This window comes from Hyla sarda, chromosome 3, assembly GCF_029499605.1.
Source record: "Hyla sarda isolate aHylSar1 chromosome 3, aHylSar1.hap1, whole genome shotgun sequence".
Taxonomy (NCBI): domain Eukaryota; kingdom Metazoa; phylum Chordata; class Amphibia; order Anura; family Hylidae; genus Hyla; species Hyla sarda.
Window position 1 is genome coordinate 254,373,944 of NC_079191.1, and position 20,948 is coordinate 254,394,891.

Sequence of the window (20,948 nt, forward strand, 5' to 3'; positions counted from 1 at the left end):
CCACTAGTGGAAAGTGGGGTGAACTTGTTTGCTCCAATCTACATGCTACCCCTGGATATAGGGGAGCAGGATCCCCTAATCTGTGTGCATTGTATGCCAGACACCATAGACAATAGCTGCATCCACTAGCTCAGGGACAACTGAAAATGACAGATTATGCCTTCAGAGCAGAAATCTGGGCAACTTCTATATAAAAGTTATATAAGGAAATAATGCTGTGTACTCTTCATGTACAGAACAGTTTATTTTTTTAGCTATCTTTTAGTAGTCTGTTCCCAAATCCGGTTTAAAAATTCCCTATCCATTAAGACACATTGGGTTAATTATGCTAGGTTAGAGAACATCTTATGGTATATGTAAATAAATAATGGGCAATAGAATTCTATCATTCTATATTTATTTATTTATATTGTGTGTTTTAAGTAATGAAATGTACATTTCGAAAGTAGTATCTATATAAGTGTGTAACAGAACAGCATTCAAGTTTTAACCTTTCACATAGCTACTTCATGCTTCATTCTGAAATTGCTCATTTTATATATCATCTTAGGAACTGAAAATAGCATCCCACATTACCTCAGTTCTCACAAAATAGGTGAAGAAAATGAGCAAATCAGAAAATTTGATGAAAAAAGGGAAACAGGTATGACACATGGAAATTGAATGTCTTCTCTATCCAAAAGCTTAGACAAGAGACGCTTGTAAAATTCCAAATGTGTTTCAGCTGATAAAACATGTGGAAAATCAATGTGGAAATATTCTCTGATTTCAATTTGTGCGGAACACTTGGTAAAGCCTCCTTCTTTAGATGATTAGAAATCCGGCGCCCACTAAATCTTCCAGAGTTGCGTCATTTCGAGATGGCCAGGTTATCTTGGCATGACATATTTTCTAGGACATTTCTGTTCAGCGTTCAGTGTTTGCTTAGCAATACATGCCAAAAAAAAAGTAAATGGAACAGAAATGATCTGAGGAGATGACAGCAGGAAGAGATGAACTTCTTAAATAACATTTCAATAAGTCGCTGTATTTTTCTATTTCTACCTCTAACTTGGGGTTGGAGAAAGTGGCAGAGAGACCTATGAAAGGTTTTACATCCTGAAAAGTACAAGAAATCCATATATCGATCAGGTGCTAGTACAAATCTTTTCAGGGCTTAGGGGAGTAAGGGAATCCAAGCAAGAGATGAGAACAAGAATCTTATTCTTGAGATCCAGCCATCTTGGGCACCCCTATGACTAGCATTTCCCTCCATTATGCTGGTAGTTAGCATAGATGGTATGTGCACAAGTTCTGGCATTGGTGATGTTGCTCAGCGGACAGGAACTAATAACCGCTGGTTACTACAGGTGTCACCAAACCTTCCATACATCACTAACCTCCCAGGGTTAAAAGCACTTTTCAGCTGAATTCTTTACTTTTTACTATGGCTTTCTGATGTGACTCATGGAGATGATCCCTTATATGTCTCATAAATAGATTTTGTTGTCCATATAGGATACCCCTAGGTTTGCCATGTACAACTGCTAGTAAACTGCATTGTGTTGCAGGAAGATTTCAATATTGCCTATATGTAAATGTTTAGTAATATAGGATAGTTTGAAGCACTGCCATATTGACCATCAAAGTAAATGTCTAGGTAGGTAAGTAGTTAGCTAGCTAGGTAGTTTACTAGGTAGATAGCCAGATAGATAGTTATGTAGGTAGCTAGGTAGGTAGGTGTCCAGCCAGTTAGCTAGCTAGGTAGGAAGCTATTGTTGGTAGTTATTCTAGTTATCCAGGTTGGCAAGTAAGTAGCTATCTCGGTAGATAGCTAGGTTGTTAGGTAGGTAGCCAAAAAGGTAGGTGGGTAGCCAGGTAGGTAGTCATAATGTTAGATGAGTAGTTAGGTAGGTAGCTAGGATGTTATCCAGCTAAGTAGGTGTTTATCTATCTAGGAAGGTTGTTTTCTAGCTAGGTAGATAGGTAAGATAAAGGATCACTGCAGCACACCAGCATATCCTTAAAAAAAAAAGTAGGTTTAATCCCAACATGTGCAGCATCTCTGCTGGCTCACCCAGCCATTATCAAGGCTCGCCCAACTATTATCAAGGCTCGCCCAGCCATTATCAAGGCTTGCCCAGCCATTATCAAGGCTCACCCAGCCATTATCAAGTCTCACCCAGCCATTATCAAGTCTCACCCAGCCATTATCAAGTCTCACCCAGCCATTATCAAGTCTCACCCAGCCATTATCAAGGCTCGCCCAGCCATTATCAAGGCTTGCCCAGCCATTATCAAGGCTCACCCAGCCATTATCAAGTCTCACCCAGCCATTATCAAGGCTCGCCCAGCCATTATCAAGGCTTGCCCAGCCATTATCAAGGCTCACCCAGCCATTATCAAGGCTCACCCATCCATTATTGAGGCTCATCCAGCCATTATCAAGGCTCACCCATCCATTAGTGAGGCTCACCCAGCCATTATCAAGGCTCACCCATCCATTATTGAGGCTCACCCATCCATTATTGAGGCTCACCCAGCCATTATCAAACATTGCCCATAACTCAACACATGTTAGAATAAAACCCTGGTGTGCTGCAATGATATCTTGTGGATCTGTGACCAGGAGTCCTACACCAGATAAATCTGCCCTAACAATACTACAAGTTTAATAGCTTTTGTTACTAAGTGCAGTACAAACGTAGATTATAGGCATTCGGTCTCGTATACATTTCTTATATTTTATAAAACACATTCAACAGATGACCAATAGGTGGTGCTGTCAGGCTATGTATATTACTGTATTTAGTTGTAAAAGCTACAAAATTCTAGAAAGCAAGTTGTATTACCTTGAATTATTTTTGGAACCTCTTCTTTAGCTACTGCAACTTTCACATGTTCTGTAAAGAAAGACAAATTGCTAAACATGGTATTCCATATCTTCTGTACAAGGTTTACAAGCAAACATTCATTTTTAGCAGATCTTAATCTCTCTTATGTTAAGAATATATATTATTGGTGAAATTGAAGACAGTTACCACTGCGGTGTATCCTGTTCTAGTAGTAATAGAAAAATGGACAAGATGGTAAAGGTGCCTATATATTTAATATATTTACTATACGTGCTATTGTTCTTACAGCATTTATTTTCTATTAAAATTAGTATACAAAACGGTATATATTTAATCCAGAAAGTCTGTATTATTTTTTTCAATTTGTTATGTTATGGTCTTGCAAATTGTTTAAAAATGCTAAACAAAAATATTGCATGTACATAAGTATTCAGACCCTTTGCTGTGGCATTCAAAATTTAGCTCTGGGGCCTCTCATTTCTCTTGATCATTTTTGAGATGTTGCTACACCTTGATTGGCATCACTTGTTGTAAATTCAGATGATTGGACATAATTTCTTAAGACACAGCCCTGTCTATATAAGGATCAGGATGAGAAGGAAAGAACTGTCTGTAGAGATCAGAGACAGGGTTGTGTGGAGACAAAGATATAGACAATGGTACAAAGCATTGCTGCTGCACTGAAAATTTCCAAGAACACAGTTGTCCACATAATTGTTAAATGGAAGAAGTTTGGAACAACCAGGACTCTTTTTAGAGCTGGCCGCCTCAACAAACTAAGTAATCAGGGGGAGGGGATGGACATTGGTAAAAGAAGATACCAAGAACCCAATAGTAATTCTGGTTGAGCTCCAAGGATCCTGCCTGCAGATGGGGAAGCGTTCAGAAGCACTCCACCAGCAGTCCACCAAACTTGGCTCTATGGCAGAGTGTCTAGAAATAAGCCTCTCCTCAGTAAAAGACATAAACTTTGGAACTTTGGAAAAAAAAGGCATCTTAAGGACTCTCATGCTGTGAGAAACAAGATTCTCTGGTCTGGTAACACCAAAATTAAAGCTTTTCACCTTAATGTTTGGTACTAGAGATGAGCTATCCTGCATAAATTAGTTCAGCTTTCAGGTGCTCCGGTGGGCTGGAAAAGGTGGATACAGTCCTAGGAAAGAGTCTTCTAGGACTGTATCCACCTTTTCCAGCCCATGGGAGCACCTGAAAACTGAACTAATTTATGCAGGATAAGTCATCAACTGCCGAGCCGAGAAGTTCGTGACAAATCAAATTTACTGTAAGTTCGCTCATCTCTATTCAGTACCATGTCTGGAGGAAACCAGGCACTACTCATCACCTGCCCAATACCATCACAACTGTAAAGCATGGTGGCATCATCATGATGTGGGGGTGTTTTCCATCAGCTTGGACAGGGAGACTGGTCAAGGTTGAGGGCACACTTTCCCATCAGAGTTCTACTCATGGTTGCCAAGCAGTGAAAACAAAGGTGGAATTTGAGACACCTGATCAGTGGGTATCATCTAATCTATGGAAAGGTGGTAAATTAAATTTGTGGAAAAATCTCTTTAATATTATGGGGCACAACCTTACAAGGCAATGACGGAGAAACATTATCTGCTATAAATGCGCTATATATACATTATGGACATCTTGCATATCCATTTAAAAAACAACAGGCAAAACTTAAGATTCTATCAAAGTTTACGTTATTCTTCTCTTGGTGTTAAAACTTTCACTTTTTCTAAAAAAAAAAAAAAAATTCCTTTTCTATTGATTTACTTGTTATTCGTTCAAGGCAGCTAAGTGAATTAGTTTAAAATGATAACAACAGTCAGTGCAATACACTCAAGGCTTAAGTCGAAAAAGTCACTGTCAAAATGCAGTCAATAGTAATACCGAGGAGAACTCAATAACAGAAATGAAAAGTAAATCATTTTAAAACTGCACATCTAGATTTCAGGAATGCAAAAGTCTAGTACTGTCTGGGAACAAAAACATTGATTTATGATAGACACAAACATGAACAGAAGACACGACAAACATCTGTATTAACTACTATCGCTATAACACAATATTTTCTTCATTTACCTGCATTTTCTCTTTTACAAAGTTATTCCATTGTTGTCTTATAAGGTCTAACAACGTTAAAGCTTGCAATGGTTGTCAAATAGTTTTAGTCATTTAGTCATTTTCTATGGGATCTGCCAACAATTTCGAAAGTGCTTGTAATGTAAATCACAAAATTTCTTCTGCACGTGGACCTGGCTATGAAAAGGACATGTGGTCAACCCCAAGTCAGTGAGTTTCTTGCATCATAATATAGCTAAGGGGGCCCTGATCAACCAATCAAAGCTCAGCTGAGTAGTAAATGGCAGAAATGCATTATGGGAACGGTGGTCTGCCACCAACATTGGCTGCTTTTTAAAGCTGTACTTGCTGCACTGAAAAGGAGCATCTATGACAATGAGAGGTAATGATACATATTTATAATATGGGGTTAGTGGTATAGTGTTGATTTGTGCACACTGCTGTGTTTTTTTATCTGAACTCTGGAATACCCATTTAAGTTATACATATGCCCAAAGGGAACCCCCAACTCCTAATCCACATATTAGGCCACCTTAAAGGGGTACTCCGGCCCTGAGACATTTTATCCCTTATACAAAGGATAGGGGATAAGATGCCTCACCACAGGGGTCGCGCCGCTGGGGACCCCCGCAATCTTGTATTCGCCACCCACCTGTTTGAGTTGCACGCCGCAGCTCACAAACAGCCGGGTGGCGACCACGGGGCCAGAGAATCGTGACGTCATGACTCCGCCCCCGTGTGATGTCACACCTCCTCCCATAGACTTGCATAGCGGAGGGGTAACGTCACACGGGGCAGAGTCGTGACGTCACAATACTCCGGCCCCATGGTCGCAACCCGGCTGTTTGTGAGCTGGCACCGTGGCATGCAGCTCAAACAGGTGGGTGGCGAATACAAGATTGCGGGGGTCCCCAGCGGTGCGACCCCTGCAGTGAGACATCTTATCCCCTATCCTTTGGATAGGGGATAAGATGTCTCAGGGCCGGAGTACCCCTCAGGGCCGGAGTACCCCATTAAAGATATGATATTTTTTTAGTGTTTTTTTGTGTGTTTTATTTATAATCTGTTTGTAATTTCTGATTGTATTTCTTTTCATTACATCTTTGTACATTATTTTGGGGTCAAAACATTATGTCTGCCTGCAGCCATCACTAGGGGCAGATTAGGAGTTTACTGAAGATGGGATTATCATTGAGTTCAATACACTGTCTTCCATGAATGTCCTTTATTTTATTAAAGGGGTACTCCAGTGCTTAGACATCTTATCCCCTATCCAAAGGATTGGGGATAAGATGCCTGATCGCGGGAGTCCCGCCGCTGGGGACCCCCGGGATCTTGCATGCGGCACCCCATTTGTAATCAGTCCCCGGAGCGTGTTCGCTCCGGGACTGATTACCGGTGACTACAGGGTGGGCGGCGTGTGATGTCACGCCCCCCGCCCCCGTGTGATGTCACGCTCTGCCCCTCAATGACAGCTATCACGCCCCCTCCCGTAGGCTTGCATTGAGGGGCGGAGCGTGACATCACACGGGAGCGGGGGCGTAACGTCACACGCAGCCCACGCTGTAGTCGCCGGTAATCAGTCCCGGAGCGAACACGCTCCGGGGACTGATTACAAACGGGGTGCCGCGTGCAAGATCCCGGGGGTCCCCAGCGGCGGGACTCCCGCGATCAGGCATCTTATCCCCTATGCATTGGATAGGGGATAAGATGTCTAAGCACTGGAGTACCCCTTTAATATACAACACTACTAGGATAGGTTAGTGGAAAGAGATTCATCATTAAATGTATACATATAGACATAGCAATAATTAGATTGCTTAGCTATGTTGTTTTCAGAGGCTTCTATGAGTCATGAATGCTGTGGAAATAATAGAAATGTGATACATATTCCCATCCACTTACAATCAGCCGGTTGTTTTTCTCTGTAATTTCACTCACAGGAAAATATATGTTCTGAAGTGAATAAATCAAATTGGATTTGTTTGGAATGACGAGACAATCACTGTTGGCCCAGATACAGAAAAATGTCATTCAAGGAGACCAAATTGCTGAAACTAAATGTACATTGTTCTACAACAGAACTTGATTTTCTGAAAGAGGACATAGTCATTTCACTCTATAGTGGAAATTATATATTAATGGCAGTGAATTGTGGTACAGTAATATTGTATATGACAATCAAAAAAGAGGTGATGATAGGACCTGAAAGCCTTGCATGTCACTAGTGTCCTCTCTTTATGAGTTTCTTTTCTGCAAGTACTGAATAATTCCTATGAATGAATAATTGAAAAATGGCAGATCTTGGGAATGTCACCTATAGATTCAATGTAGGAACATAGTAAGCTCAACAAACTTTTTTTTACTGTACGCAACATCATATTCAGGGGTGTAGCTAGGGGTCCCTTGGGGCATGTACCAGGAGTTCCTTTAGGAGGTAGGGAAAGTATAGGCTGAGACATAATAAAAGACTTTAGGAGGTAGGGAAAGCATAGGCTGAGTTACAGACACAAAAAGTATCTAGCAGTACGCAAACATAGGAGAAGGGAAACAGCATCATTACCAACTGTCTACACAACTGATTGTTTTATTGAACTTTGAGGTACTTTGTGTGTTGGGCAGCTGCCCCCGAAAACTGTTTACTGTGTCAAAGGGCATTGCTGGGAACCGGACAGACATGTGGACCATGGAGCACTTACAAGATTAAGAGTAGTTATCTTGACTCCACACTCTGTTCAGGCACTTCCCCTCCAACTTAAAGGGGTACTCCACCCCTGGACATCATTTCCCATATCCAAAGAATAGGGGATAATATATCTGATCGCAGGAATCCTGCCGCTGGGACCCCCTGCGATCTTTTTGCAGCACCTAATGTTCAGTTAGAATGTCAGCTGTGGCACTGGAGACTTGTGACATCACTGCCACACCCCCTCATGATGCCCCCGCATGGAGGCCGTCATGCTACCTCCCAAAGACTTGCATTGAGAGGGAGGGCATGGCATCACGAGGGGGCATGGCCATGACATCAGCACCACATCACTAGTCATCAGGCATGGAAGGAAGTTCCGCTCCATGCACAGGATGACTGTGGTGCCGCAGTAGATGTCTCCGCCTCTAGAGGCAGAGTACCCCTTTAAGCCCTAAAGCAGTGGCATGGTCGTGTGACATGTGGTCACCCTCTGCTTGCCCATGACCTGGGTAAAATATATTAGTTGTAAGCCTCAGATACTTGACAAAGCTGGTTCACTAGCAAAACGGTGGGGATAGTTTTGAGTTATAGTTTTAAACCAGTATGTCAGATAATATGGAAATATAATTTTGTCATTGATCCTTACTTCTTTGGAACTGAATTTAGATGCACATAGTGATTGGTTTCTACCTATGTTCCTGTCTGCAGCCTCTTATGCAAATGAAGCGATGGTACTTTGCTGATACAGTAGGAATTCACATTCGATAGAGAGAGGTATAAGGCTAGACATAATCAAAGACTTAAGGCATAATTTATCAGGCAGCAATAGTAAAAATTAGTGGAGCAAGTGCTATAATGTATGAACCACTGCAACACTACTATCTTGGCAGGAAGATGAGTGAACTGCAGTAGGTGGCTATTTATAGAACCACTGTTGCGGCTTACTTACTAGACTTACTAGAGCTGCTGTAGGTGTAAATCTGCAGAGTCACTGTCATATACCAGTCCTCATTAAAGACTATTTAATAGTGCCATAAATATTGGTTTAAAAAATATAAAGACACACCAGTATTTTAAAAATTCCCATTTATTTTCACATTTATGGTTTATAAAAGAATTAATAAAGATTTTTAGGGGGTCCCAAGTTAAAGTAGATTTGGTACCATGAAGACAGTAAAACACTGGATGAGTTTTAGTTATTGACAATTGTACCCTAATGTATCTAATGACTCAATAAACACGTAAAACAATATAATATTTGTTTTAGTATCTAACCCTCAGAGCCTGTGGAGACACACAGAATCTTGAGGTTCTTTAGGTTGCATGGCCAAGTTATTCAGAGCTCTCCGATTTGTCTCCCCGAATTGTCATCAATTTTCCTCTTTCTGCAACATTTTAAATTTAAATTTCTAAATAATGTACTGTAATAAGTATAAAAACTGTAAAGAACTGTATAGAACATTAAGCTGTATAGAACATTATAGCCTTTACCTTTAACATGATGCTTTTCCATGATTTTCTTAATAAGCGCCTGAGACAACTTTTTTCTTAGCTTTCTGTTGCAAATGTTCAATGTTGCAAACACCATGATTAGAGATGAGCGAACTTACAGTAAATTCGATTCGTCACAAACTTCTCGGCTCGGCAGTTGATGACTTATCCTGCATAAATTAGTTCAGCTTTCAGGTGCTCCCGTGGGCTGGAAAAGGTGGATACAGTTCTAGGAGACTCTTCCCTAGGTCTCTATCCACCTTTCCAGCCCACCGGAGCACCTGAAAGCTGAACTAATTCATGCAGGATAAGTCATCAATAGTGATGTCGCGAACATAAAATTTTCGTTTCGCGAAACCGCGAACGTGAACGTCAGCAAAAGTTTGCGAACTGGCGAACCGGGCGAACCGACATTGACTTCAATGGGCAGGCAAATTTTAAAACACACAGGGACTCTTTCTGGCCACAATAGTCATTTAAAAGTTGTTTCAAGGGGACTAACACCTGGACTGTGGCGTGCCGGAGTGGGATCCATGGCAAAACTGCCAGGGAAAATTACATAGTTGATGCAGAGTCTGGTTTTAATCCATAAAGGGCATAAATCACCTATTATTCCTAAATGGTTTGGAATAACGTGCTTTAGCCCCTTTAGGCAGCACATAGAGCCCCCCTTTAGGCATCACATAGTTAGATTCCCCCCTTTAGACAGCACATAGATTCCCCCATATTAGGCAGCACATAGTTAGAGCCTCCCTTTAGGCAGCACATAGTTAGATCCCCCCTTTAGGCATCACATAGTTAGATTCCCCCTTAAGGCAGCACACAGATTCCCCCATGTTAGGCAGCACATAGTTAGAGCTCCCCTTTAGGCAGCACATAAGATTCCCCCATATTAGGCAGCACATAGTTAGAATCCCCCTTGAGGCAGCACATAGTGGGATTTGAATACAAGGCCCCAGCACTGCAAGGCAGCAGTGCTAACCTCTGAGCCACCATGCTGCCCTTAGCATACATCTAATATCCACGGTTGCAAAAATGGACAGAGATGTCAGCAGAGAGTACCTGAAAAATTAGGCATGTACACATGCCTGAAAAATTTGGTATTGTTCCAGCCGCTTCTGTAGCAGCGGCCATTAAAATTGCAGCACCATAACAATTGAAGCAGCAGAGGCCAGAAAAATTAGGCATGCACACATGGAGGAAAAATTGGGTATTGTCGCAGCCGCATCTGTAGCAGCAGTCAGATAAATTGCAGCACCATAACAAGTGCAGCAGCAGAGGCCAGCAAAATTAGGCATGTACACCTGGAAGGAAAATTTGGTATTGTCGCAGCTGTAGCAGCGGCCATAAAAATTGCAGCACCATAACAAGTGCAGCAGCAGAGGCCAGAAAAATTAGGCATGTACACATGGATGAAAAATTGGGTATTGTCGGAGCCGCAGCTGTAGCAGCAGCCAGAAAAATTGCAGCACCATAACAAGTGTAGCAGCAGAGGCCAGATAAATTAGGCATGTACACATGGATGAAAAATTGGGTATTGTCGCAGCCGCAGCTGTAGCAGCGGCCATAAAAATTGCAGCACCATAACAAGTGCAGCAGCAGAGGCCAGAAAAATTAGGCATGTACACCTGGCAGGAAAATTTGGTATTGTCGCAGCTGTAGCAGCGGCCATAAAAATTGCAGCACCATAACAAGGGCAGCAGCAGAGGCCAGAAAAATTAGGCATGTACACATGGATGAAAAATTGGGCATTGTCGCAACCGCAGCTGTAGCATCAGCCAGAAAAATTGCAGCACCATAACAAGTGCAGCAGCAGAGGCCAGAAAAATTAGGCATGTACACATGGATGAAAATTGGGTATTGTCGCAGCCGTAGCTGTAGCAGTGGCCATAAAAATTGCAGCACCATAACAAGTGTAGCAGCAGAGGCCAGAAAAATTAGGCATGTACACATGGATGAAAAATTGGGTATTGTCGCAGCCGCAGCTGTAGCAGCGGCCATAAAAATTGCAGCACCATAACAAGTGTAGCAGCAGAGGCCAGAAAAATTAGGCATGTACACATGGATGAAAAATTGGGTATTGTCGCAGCCGCAGCTGTAGCAGCGGCCATAAAAATTGCAGCACCATAACAAGTGCAGCAGCAGAGGCCAGAAAAATTAGGCATGTACACCTGGCAGGAAAATTTGGTATTGTCGCAGCTGTAGCAGCGGCCATAAAAATTGCAGCACCATAACAAGTGCAGCAGCAGAGGCCAGAAAATTTAGGCATGTACACATGGATGAAAAATTGGGTATTGTCGGAGCCGCAGCTGTAGCATCAGCCAGAAAAATTGCAGCACCATAACAAGTGCAGCAGCAGAGGCCAGAAAAATTAGGCATGTACACATGGATGAAAATTGGGTATTGTCGCAGCCGTAGCTGTAGCAGTGGCCATAAAAATTGCAGCACCATAACAAGTGCAGCAGCAGAGGCCAGAAAAATTAGGCATGTACACCTGGCAGGAAAATTTGGTATTGTCGCAGCTGTAGCAGCGGCCAGAAAAATTGCAGCACCATAACAAGGGCAGCAGCAGAGGCCAGAAAAATTAGGCATGTACACATGGATGAAAATTGGGTATTGTCTCAGCCGTAGCTGTAGCAGTGGCCATAAAAATTGCAGCACCATAACAAGTGTAGCAGCAGAGGCCAGAAAAATTAGGCATGTACACATGGATGAAAAATTGGGTATTGTCGCAGCCGCAGCTGTAGCAGCGGCCATAAAAATTGCAGCACCATAACAAGTGCAGCAGCAGAGGCTAGAAAAATAAGGCATGTACACCTGGCTGGAAAATTTGGTATTGTCGCAGCCGCTTCTGTAGCAGCGGCCTGAAAAATTTCTGTTTGTTTTGCCAGGCATAAAGTGCCCTAAAACATTGCGGCTTGAACCCTAGTTGGTGGCGGATAAGTCACGCAAGTCATCCGGCATTCAGAGTTCAAATACAGCAGCGTGTGGACCATTTTTAGGCCAAGTCAGGTCATCTGATCAGGCCTTGTTCAGTCAAATGTATCGCCCAGTGTCAGTCCCTTCGGGATCCATCCCTCATTCATTCATGAGGTGAGGTAATCCAGACTTTTTTTTTTTTTTTTCAATTTGAAGGTTTTTATTTTCAAACAATAAAACAAAATACAATAAAAAGATTATGGCATAGGAAGAAAGCATACAAGTAGGCATACCTGTCGACAGAATGGTAATGACTACCTCTAAGGTTTACATAGGACTGCAAGTTCCACACAATGAACTCAAAACAATGCTAAGGCAGTTATGGAAACAGTTCAGCAAGTAACAGGCATTGCAAGATCCACCCAACAAGGAGAGTGGGAGAGGCTGTGCTCCGTATAACAGGGAAAACTATAGCAATATTCGAGAATGACTCTTGTTTCGAAAAACAGGCGAGTCCAACCATGAGGAATAAGAAGAAAAGACAAACAAGATATCAGGATAGATGAGGCAGCGAAATAGACACAAAATAAGAAAAGAAGGGGGGGGGGAAGAAATGGGGAGAAGAAAAACAGAAGAGCATAAGAGCAATAAAGACTACAAACGGACATGGGGAGACATCCAGAAACAATAGGAATAGGGGACACAAAAGACAGCCAAGGGGAGGAAGGGAAGAGGGTAGGGAACATGAGAGGGACCAGGAGAGGAGGTTCAAACTCTAGCAGGCTGCTAAGGGGCGGGGGGAGTGCCAAACAGATTCCTATACCCAGGGGAGGATTGAAATGTCAGCCAATCAAACCAAGTTTTCGTGTAACGGTCATTCTCCGCGGGAGAAAGGGCCACTAGCTCCTCCATACTCTGGGTAAGCACAATGTAAGTTAACCACTCCCCAACAGTGGGGGGATCAGGGGATTTCCACCAACGTGGAATGACCGTATGCGCCGCCTGGAGCATATGACTAAGGAGGGACTTCTGGACCGAGTTGGCCGACATAGGTAGATGAGAAAGTAGAACAGCATCCGGTGAATGAGGGATGTCCACCTTTGTCACCTCCCGTGTCACTCTGAGTACCGTAGACCAGAAAGATGTGAGACTAGGGCAAGACCACCATATGTGGGTCATAGTGCCTACTGACTCCCCACATCGCCAACAAGCATCAGGAACCATTGGAAACCAATGCCGAAGTTGGGCTGGTGTACGGTACCAATGAGTGAGCACTTTATAATTCGTCTCTTGGGCCTTACAAGCCACCGCTGATTTATGACAGAGCCTAAAGCACTTAGCCCACTGGGCTGGGGATAATGATATACCCAGCTCTTGTTCCCACGCTGCACAGTAATACGGGAGAGTCGTGTTGTAACGGTAAAGCAACAAGCGGTACAGAAAGCCGTGTGAGAGGGCACTGGGGGCAGTAGACACAGTTTCTCAAATGCGGTCAGCTCCCTATGCAGCTTCGATCGTCGTTTGGTAGCAGCATAAAAATGGTGAAGTTGCGCATAGGTATAGAGACAACTTCTACTAGGGGATCCTTCCCGCATAAGAGAAGCCATGGGCAACAGGTCAGTAGCGGAAAGCATATGGCAGAAACGAGCAGGGGGTAATGTCGGAACCTGCAATAGGCACCCGGGGGCTAGCCCAGGAGGAAAAGCAGGATTACCAGTGACAGGGAGCATAGGACCAGCAGGGTCTATTAAGGAATCGTTTAACTTCTGGCCACATAAAACGGACAACGTCCGTTGGGAGGTGATGGTCAACAAGGACAAGGAGGAGGGGGGCGGGGGCCATGTCCAAGGCAGTCCAGCCAACACACCAGGGTATAAGACATGGGCCATCCGTACCCAGAGTTTCGATTCAGCGTTATGCAACAAATCCAACAGTCTAGCATGCATAGCTGCCAGATAGTATAAACGACAGTCCGGAAGGCCCAAGCCCCCCTCCTGCTTTGGACGGAATAAGACCCTACGGCTAATCTGCGGTCATCCACACAAATAATCCAAACCTCCCGTGCATAGTACGCCAATAAGAAGCTGGCAAGGTTATGGGGATTGTTTGTAAAAGGTACAACAACTTGGGTAGAAGAGTCATTTTCAGGGCATTGACCCTCCCAAACCAAGAAAGAGTCTTGGTCTGCCAGTTCTCTAGGTAGGACGTGAAGTGGGAAAGGAGAGGAGCAAAATTACGCTGGTATAAGAGGGATAAGTCTGAGGGGACCACAATACCTAGATATTTGATTCCCTGAGGGGGCCAGGAGAAGGGAAAATTGGATTTAAGCACATCAACCATTGGGAGGGGGAGCGAAACATTCAGAGCCTCGGATTTGGATACATTAATTTTAAAATTGGACCAAGCCCCGAATCCGGACACCACAGACATCAAGGAGGGGAGTGACACAAGGAAGTTAGTGATATAAACCAAAAGGTCATCTGCAAATGCAGAGCATTTATAGTCTACTTCACCAATCCTAATCCCTGCAATGTCCTGATTCTTGCGGATTGCTGCCAGAAGGTGTTCCATAATAAGCACATAAAGCAGGGGGGATAAGGGGCAACCCTGGCGAGTGCCGTTATGAACAGAAAAGGGGGGGGGATAGAGAACCATTAATCCTTAATCTAGCGGAGGGGTTATGGTATAAGGACATCATTTTAGCCTTAAGAACCAGAGTAATCCAGACTTTTTTGACCAAGGCGACTCCTCTTCTCACTGACAATACCTCCTGCTGCACTCAAGGTCCTTTCTGACAGGACACTTGAAGTTGGACAGGCCAGAAGTTCGAGCGCAAATTGAGATAGCTCAGGCCACAGGTCAAGCCGGCACACCCACTAGTCAAGGGGTTCATCGCTCCTCAGAGTGTCGATATCTGCAGTTAAGGCCAGGTAGTCTGCTACCTGTCGGTCAAGTCGTTCTCTGATGGTGGACCCCGAAGGGCTGTGGCGATGCGTAGGACTTAAAAAGCTCTGCATGTCCTCCATCAACAACATGTCTGTACAGCTTCCTGTCCTTGCCGGCGTGTTCGTGGGAGGAGGAGGAGGATTACTTTCACCTCTTCCCCTGTTAGATCCCTGTTGTGCTGTGACATGACCCTTATACGCTGTGTACAGCATACTTCTTAATTTATTTTGGACCTGCTGAATCCTTTCCGCCTTGCTGTAATGCGGTAACATGTCAGGCACTCTATGTTCATACCGGGGGTCTAGTAGCGTGGACACCCATGACAGGTCGTTCTCCTTCATCCTTTTTATACGAGGGTCCTTCAACAGGCACGACAGCATGAAAGACCCCATTTGCACAAGGACAGATGCCGAGCTACTCATGTCCCGTTCCTCGTCCTCAGTGATGTCAGGGAAGGTATAATCTTCTTCCCTCCAGCCACGTACAACACCACAGGAACCAGATAGGTGACAAGGAGCACCCTGGGATGCCTGCTGTGGTATGTCTTCCTCCTCCTCTTCAAAGCCACATTCCTCCTCTGACTCCTCTTCCTCACAATCCTCTTCCAGCGTTGCCGCAGGTCCAGCAAGCGCTGCTGATAAGGCTGTTTCTGGTGGTGATGGTGTCCACAACTCTTCCTCTTCACGCTCATCCACTGCCTGATCCAGCACTCTTTGCAGGGCACGCTCCAGGAAGAAAACAAACGATTTGATGCCGCTGATGGTGCCTTCGGTGCGACTGACCAGGTTTGTCACCTCCTCAAAAGGACGCATGAGCCTACAGGCATTGCGCATGAGCCTCCAGTAACGTGGAAAAAAAAAATTTCAGCTCCGCAGATGATGTCCTAGCACCCCGGTAATACAAATATTCATTGACGGCTTTTTTTTGTTGGAGCAGGCGGTCAAACATTAGGAGTGTTGAATTCCAACGTGTCGGGCTGTCGCAAATCAAGCGCCTCACTGGCATGTTGTTTCGCCGCTGGATATCTGACAAGTGCGCCATGGCCGTGTAGGAACGCCTGAAATGGCCACACACCTTCCTGGACTGCTTCAGGACACCCTGTAAGCCTGGGTACTTGAGCACAAAGCGTTGTACAATCAGATTCCACACGTGCCATGCACGGCACATGTGTCAACTTGCCCAACCTCAATGGCACCAACAAATTTGTTCCGTTGTCACAAACCACCTTGCCGATCTCCAGTTGGTGCGGAGTCAGCCACTGGTCCACCTGTGCGTTTAGGGCCGACAGGAGCGCTGGTGCGGTGTGGCTCTCCGCTTTGAGGCAAGTCAACCCCAAGATGGCGTGACACTGCCGTATCCGGGATGTGGAATAGCACCTGGGGAGCTGGGGGGGGTGGTTGCCGGTGATGTGGAGCAAGATGCAGCAGTGGAAGAGGACTCGGCCGAGGATGTTATGGAAGAGGATGGAGTGGGAGGAGTAGAGGAGGTGGCATCAGGCCTGCCTGCAAGTCGTAGCGGTGTCACCAACTCCTCTGCAGAGCCATGCATTCCATGCTTGGCAGCTGTCACCAGGTTTACCCAATGAGCAGTGTAGGTGATATACCTGCCCTCACCATGCTTTGCAGACCAGGTATCAGTGGTCAGATGGCTACAAATTTTTTAAAGGCCTCAGACTCCACCAGCTTGTATGGTAAAAGCTGGCGGGCTAGCAGTTCCGACAAGCCAACTGTCAAACGCCGGGCTAGGGGTGACTTTGAGACATTGTCTTCTTGTGCTCAAACATCTCCTTGACAGACACCTGACTGTGGGCAGATGAGCAGGAACTGCTCAAGGCGAGAGACGGAGAGGCGGATGGTTGAGAGGGGGCAAGGAGGGCAGCAGTGGTTGACCTGGCTGAAGATGCTGGACCAGGAGGAGAATGGCGGTTTTGACTTTTTGTGCTGCTTATACTGACGTGTTGATCCCATAGGCGTTTGTGATGTGACATCATGTGCTTCAGCAAAGCAGTTGTGTCTAGGTGGGTGTTGGACTTCCCACTGTTGCAAATGGCCTCGCTGTTGTCAGAGGCAGACACGCAAAAAAAATGCCACACTGCTGAGCTCTACGATGACGGCATTCTGGTGGTGGCAACAGCATGCGTTGATTGGCGTCCCGTCTGGCTGACCCCGGGTGCCGATCCATGCTGTCTGACTGTGCCACTACTTGCGACGACCTCCCCCTGCTTCCAACTCTTCTCCTCCTCCTCTCTGTCTCCCCATCTGAACTTTCCTCCTCTTCTTCTCTTCTAAGGGGCACCCACGTGGCATCCACGGACACATCGTCATCATCAACACCTTCACCGCTATCTGACACCTCAAGAAAGGAAGCAGCAGTGGGTACAACATCATCATCACACCGTACGTCCATGTGTGTAATGCTGCCTGACTGAGACATATCCCTGTTAACTACATCCTCTGACAATAATGGTTGCGCATCACTCATGTCTTCAAACTGATGTGTAAATAACTCATCTGACGGATCAAGTAAAGCTGCTGTGGTGCTAGTGTTGGTGGTGGCGGCAGGCGGGCAAGTGGTAGCATGAGAGGTGCCAGAAGATAAGCTAGAGGAGGAGAAGGACGGTGCGTCAAGGTTCCGAGCGGAAGCTTTAGTAGTAGATTGGGTGTCTTGTGATAGCCAGTCAACTAAGTCCTCAGAACTTTGGGGGTTCAGGCTGATTTTATTTAACTTGCGCAACTGTCACACCTAATGTGATTTGCACTAGTATGACAATGAGCAAAAAAACTTGCCAGCGGAGTTCCCCTTTTATGCAGTGGTCCCCAACCAGGGTGCCTCCAGCTGTTGCAAAACACACGGACTGATATATTTCAGCCCTTTGAATACTGTAGTAGTTAGCTGCTTTACAGAAAAAAAGATTGCCAGCGGAGTTCCCCTTTTAAGCAGTGGTCCCCAACCAGGGTACCTACAGCTGTTGCAAAACACACAGACTGATATCTTTCTGCCCTTTGAATACTGTAGTAGTTAGTTGCTTGAAGGAACTTAAGTTTGATTCTGGAGTACCCCTTTTAACCAGCGGTTCCCTTCCAACCAGGGTGCCTCCAGCTGTTGCAAGACTAACAGACTGATATCTTTCAGCCCTTTGAATACTGTAGTAGAAAGTTGCTTGAAGGAACTTAAGTTTGATTCTGGAGCACCCCTTTTAACCAGTGGTTCCCTCCCAACCAGGACTGATATCTAAAAAGGGCTTTTTTGGGTGCTGTCCTTAAAGCAGATGTTAGACTAGTGCTTTAGGAGTAAAGTGGACCCTGAATACACCACCTAGCAGCAACCTAGCTATAGCTTTCCCTATACAGCAGGAGCAGCTTCTCTAACCCTCCACTTCCTAAGCCTGCAGCATGCTGAATGAGGCTAAAATGGCATCCGTGCAAGAGGTAGGAGGGTCTGGAAGAGAGGGACTGATGCTGATTCGCTGTAATGTGTCTGCTGACTCTGACTCACAGGGTCAAAGTTTACTGCAATGTTAAAGTATAGGGGGCGGATCGAACTTCACATTTGTTCGCCTGGCGATGCGAACATGCGAAATTCGCCGGGAACTGTTCACCGGCGAACAATTCGCGACATCTCTAGTCATCAACTGCTAAGCCGAGAAGTTCGTGACAAATCAAATTTACTGTAAGTTCGCTCATCTCTAACCATGATATCAAACAGCACAGTGACTACTTTTCCCCCTTTAAATAGGCAGACTGGCTGATAACAAGTTTGGAGACAGCTGTGACGATAATTGCAGGACACACCTTAGTGTAACATGCCCCTATTGTCAAATTATTTCCTATATTTTCCTATATAAAAGGGTACATTTTTGCCCAGATTCATTATTTTGTTTTTCAGTTATTCTGTAGAACCACGATTCAAAAGAAATGTCTGATTTTTGTCATTTCATTTTCAGTAAATGTTTTATTACTACTGTTGTCAATTTCACGTTAGTATTGTGGGTTTTGTATGTCTTTAATTAAATGGTACCAACAGTTTTGTTCACATCTGTATATCTCTATTTAACTTTGTAAATCTTTCTTGAACTGGGCTTCTATGCCTTTCATCACTTTTATCACCTTAACCCCTTAAGGACCAAGAGTTTATCTGTTTTTGTACTTTCGTTTTTCCCTCCTTACCTTTTAAAAATGATAAACCCTTAAATTTTGCACCTAAAAATTCAAATGAAGGCTTATTTTATGCACCACCAATTCTACTTTGTAAAGACATCAGTAATTTTACCCCAAAATATATGACGAAACGGGAAAAAAAAAACATTGTTCGACAAAGTTGAAAAAAACGCCATTTTGTAACTTTTGGGGGCTTCCGTTTCTACACAGTAAATATTTCGGTAAACATGACATTTTATCTCTATTCTTTAGGTCCATACGATTAAAATGATATCCTACTCATATAGGTTTGATTTTGTCGTACTTTTGGAAAAAATCATAACTACATGCTCATTTTTTTGCGCTGTGATCTGAAGTTTTAATTGGCACCATTTTTTGTTTTGATTGGATTTTTGATTGCTTTTTATTCCTTTTTTATGGTATAAAAAGTGACCAAAAATATGTTTATTTTGGATTTCGGAATTATTTTGATTGTGTACGCCATTGACCGTGCGGTTTAATTAAGGAAATATTTTTATAGTTCGGACATTTTCACATGTGGCGATACCACATATGTTTATTTTTATTGTGCTAATATATTTTTTTAATGGAATTTGGGAAAAGAGGGGTAATTAAAACTTTTAATTCAAGGGGTTTATGTGTGTGTTTGAAAAAAACACTTTTAGTCCCCTTAGGGTTCTTTTAGGAGGAATCATTTGATTCCTCATACAGATGAATGTGGTCCCATAGAACCACATTGATCTGTGTGCTCTGTGCTCAATCGATAAAGCCTGGTCCTGCCAGGCTTTATCATGCTGAGTGCTGAAGCCTGCACAGGAGCAGAGGTAAGCCATCTGGCTACTTCAACAGTGGATTACCCCTCCACGATCGAGCTGGGGGGGGGCGATCCACCTCACTGGACCACCAGGGATTGTATAAAGGCACCTTTAGACGCCGCTGTCAGCTTTGACAGTGGTGATCTAAAGGGTTAATAGCCGGCCGCAGCGATCGCTGCACGTCGGCTATTAACGCCGGTCCCCAGCTACAACAATCAGCTGGGAGCCAGGCGGTATGACGCGGGCTCGAATCGGGAGCCCGCGTCATACCCGGATAACGGCATATGGACAGACATAGACGTCCATGGTCGTTAACGGGTTAATCTTATATCCCATATATAACACTATCAGGGGAATAACTACCGTATTTATCGGGGTATACCACCCACCGGCCTATAACACGCACCCTCATTTTACCAAGGATATTTGGGTAAAAAAAGTTTTTTACCCAAATATCCTTGGTAAAATGAGGGTGCGTGTGTGTGCATGTGTATACCCCGATACACTGTTTCTGACCCGCAGAAGCCCCCGGGAAAGGCAGCGGGAGAGAGGCCATCGCTGCCGGCTTCTCTGCCCCTGCCTTTCCTGGGGTCTAGAGCCCTGCTGCCGCTGCTTCTCTCCCCCTGCTATCGGCGCCGCTGCCCCTTCTCTCCCCCGGCTATCGGTGCCGCTTCCCCATTGCCGGCGCCGATAGCCAGGGGGAGAGAAGCGGCGCCGGCAATGGGGCAGCAGCGCAGACAGACAGGGGGAGAGAAGGGGCAGCGGCACCCATTGCCGGCTCCGCTGCCCTGTTGCCTCCCCCATCCCCGGTTGTATAATTACCTGTTGCCGGGGTCGGGTCCGTGCTGCTTCAGGCCTCCGGTGTGCGTCCCCTGCATCGTTGTTATGCGCTGCACGGCGCGACGCAATGACGAGTGACGTCACTCGTCATTGTGTCTCGCAGCGCATAGCAACGACGCAGGGGACGCCACACCGGAGGGCTGAAGCAGCCTAAAAAATGCAT

The 20,948-nt window shown here is 44.8% G+C and overlaps 1 protein-coding gene across 1 annotated transcript in view; it reads right to left on the reverse strand.

Moving 5' to 3' along the window:
* TRDN (triadin) overlaps positions 1-20,948 on the reverse strand; it is a 408,805-nt gene that overhangs the window by 95,537 nt on the left and 292,320 nt on the right. The window contains exon 25 of the mRNA XM_056563602.1: positions 2,832-2,882. Coding sequence (XP_056419577.1) covers positions 2,832-2,882 — 51 coding nt within the window. The remainder of the gene's footprint in view (positions 1-2,831; positions 2,883-20,948) is intronic.